The sequence below is a fragment of the Ovis canadensis genome, chromosome 22 (genome assembly GCF_042477335.2).
Source record: "Ovis canadensis isolate MfBH-ARS-UI-01 breed Bighorn chromosome 22, ARS-UI_OviCan_v2, whole genome shotgun sequence".
In the NCBI taxonomy this organism is placed as follows: Eukaryota; Metazoa; Chordata; class Mammalia; order Artiodactyla; family Bovidae; genus Ovis; species Ovis canadensis.
Window position 1 is genome coordinate 41,455,821 of NC_091266.1, and position 2,724 is coordinate 41,458,544.

Here is a 2,724-nt window from a genome sequence, read left to right on the forward strand (position 1 = left end):
TTAAAAATTAACATGTTTTCATTTCTAGCTTTAATCAAGCAGCTTTCAAAACATTGTAAGAACATGTAACATGAAACCTACCCACTTAACAAATTTTTAAGTACGAGCTACAATTTCACTAACTATAGGTACTATGTTATACAGAAGATCTCTAAACTTTATCTTACAAGACAGAAACTGAATAGCAACTCGTCACCTCCCCTTGCCCTAAATACCTGGCAACCACCATTCTAGTCTTTATCTCTGTGAGCCTGACTATTTTAGACATCTCATATATGTGGAAATATGCATATTTGTCCTTCTGTGGCTGGCTTATTTCACTTAATATGTCAGCCAGGTTCATCCATATTGTCACACATTGCAAAATTTTCTTCTTTGTAAAGGCTGATAAGATTCCGTTGCATGCATAGATGATGTGTTCTTTATCTATTCGCCTGTTGATGGACACTGGGATTATTTCTCTGTCTTGGCTACTGTGATTAATGCCACAGTAAACGTAGAAGTACACGTCTCATCAATTCTTGTTATTACATACCCAAGAGCAGGATTGCTGGATCATATGGTAGCTCTATTCTTAATATCTTGAGAAGTTGCCATATTGGTTTTTTTTTTTTTTTGTTTCAACTGTCACTTTATTGTTAAGATGGCTGAATTAATTACAAATTTAAACTATAACTTTGGTAATTTTTAGCCAGGTACCAAATTTTATTCAAAGAAACTGCTTATTTAAAAGTGATCACAGGACAACTCAAAATGTACAGCAAGATGAATCAGAGAAAGATCTTACTGGCCAATAGATTGTTTCAATTCTCTCACTGTATCAGACTCAAAACTTTTCATTTATAGGAAAGGTAAACTGTAACTTCAGTAGATAACAATACAGAAAGATTTTATCACATTGACTGGTTTCCATTTAGTCAGTCAACTGTTTCTAGCTGTCTCAATAGGGACAGATGTGTTTACATAACTGGCTGAGCTTGCGCCTTCTTTGCGAGCAGCTTTAGATCTGCGATGCACTTGGCGATTGTTTCCTTCTCCTGCTGTGCAGAGATGCTCTGCACCACATGCTTCTCCACCCAGTTTATCATGTGCTCTTGTTCCTTCTGACGCATCATATTCTGCACAGAGATGTGATAGTCCAGGCGATTCTTTACCTCCCTGTATACTCTATGCAGCCGTTCCCGGTAAGTAACCTCCAAGGCCATAGCAATGTTATTCCTTTGAACATCAAAAAGGTAATGGCGCTTTTGAACCAGTGCCTGCTGTGACTTCTCCATATCAATAGCATCCTGGATTTGTTTGATGGACGCCTGTTTCACCTCTTCCAGTTGGGCAATTTTTTGCTCATTGAGTTTATCAGCAAATTCCCCAACAGAGGCACCATATTTTTTAACTACATAGACAAGGAACCCTATTGTTGATATGGCAGAGAAGGTCTCTGGAGTTATCACGTATATTTCTTTGGAGAGTAAATATAAGATAAGCCCAGTTCCAAGCACATAGGGTCCTGTTACACCAGTTTTAGGATAAAGGAACTGGAAGAATTCCTCAGGGATCAGCCCAAAACGAACTTTCCCTCCATGTTCAGGAAGAGGTGGTACAGGGGCAAGACTTGGCTGCCCTGTGTGAAAGATCCTCGTTGCCTGTAATACCCCTGGACCGAGGAAGGCTGCGTTCTTCAGAGAAGGGGCTGCTGCGGCGGCGGCAGAAAGTACCACCCGGGACAGCATTGTCAGGTAGCGTTCGCACAGCAATCTTCCCGCCCCAGTGACCCCGACAGAAGAAACTGTCAGGGACAGAAGCAAGATGCCATATTGGTTTTAACAGAGGCTGCACCATTTTATGGAGAAGGCAATGGCACCCCACTCCAGCACTCTTGCCTGGAAAATCCCATGGACAGAGGAGCCTGTTGGGCCGCAGTCCGTGAGGTGGCTAAAAGTCGGACACGACTGAGCAACTTCACTTTCACTTTTCACTTTCATGCATTGGAGAAGGAAATGGCAACCCACTCCAGTGTTCTTGCCTGGAGAATCCCAGGACGGGGGAGCCTGGTGGGCTGCTGTCTATGGGGTCGCACAGAGTCGGACATGACTGACTGTCCTCCTTCTTTTTTTCTTTAATCTCTTTGCAGATATTATGTGGGAGGACCTGAATTCTGTAGAATTTCCTAGAGAGAATCTTACAGAATTTCCTATATTCTGAATTTGACTGAAGGCATTTCTGTGATATTATAAAACACGTTTATCTATCTCTGTGTTTTCTGTAAATTATTAATTAGATATAGATCCTTGATAAGAATAAGGCTTGATTTGGGGGGGCGAGGGGCGGGCTGTGGGGTAAAATATAGCATAAGCCATGCTAGTTACTGCCTATTACACCACATTAGTAAAAGCAACAAAGTTTGACCAGACAGGAGGTGAGTGGCATCTAGGGGTAAAAGCAATATGCAAAGGTCCTGTGCAGGAAGGAAACTGGTCCATCAAAGGAGAGTAAATAAGGAGAGTATTGAGTAAATTAAGGGTATATTGGCATAATTACGACAGAACACGTAAGACGGTGCTAAAACTTAAAAAAGAAAAAAAGATTCCTAAGAGAAAAAAGAAGCAAGCAAGAATTTTAGTGAACATGACTTGGTGTGATGAAAACAACCAGAAAAGTCATATAAAGAATCACTGGGTGTAGAGGGTAGGATGGGGAGGTATTAACTGAGGTCAACTAAATGAA

General features: G+C 41.2%; 1 protein-coding gene across 1 annotated transcript; it reads right to left on the minus strand.

Annotated features, from left to right (window-relative positions):
- Positions 1 to 676: 676 nt before the first annotated feature.
- LOC138427682 (ATP synthase F(0) complex subunit B1, mitochondrial) lies at positions 677 to 1,804 on the minus strand. The gene has a single exon (XM_069567492.1). The coding sequence runs from the start codon at positions 1,728 to 1,730 to the stop codon at positions 960 to 962; it is 771 nt and encodes a 256-aa protein (XP_069423593.1). The 5' UTR covers positions 1,731 to 1,804; the 3' UTR covers positions 677 to 959.
- Between the last annotated feature and the right edge of the window lie 920 nt (positions 1,805 to 2,724).

What these genes read in the sequence shown, in the direction of transcription:
- LOC138427682 (XM_069567492.1), bottom strand. Translation starts at nt 1,730, where the DNA reads ATGCTGTCCCGGGTGGTACTTTCTGCCGCCGCCGCAGCAGCCCCTTCT.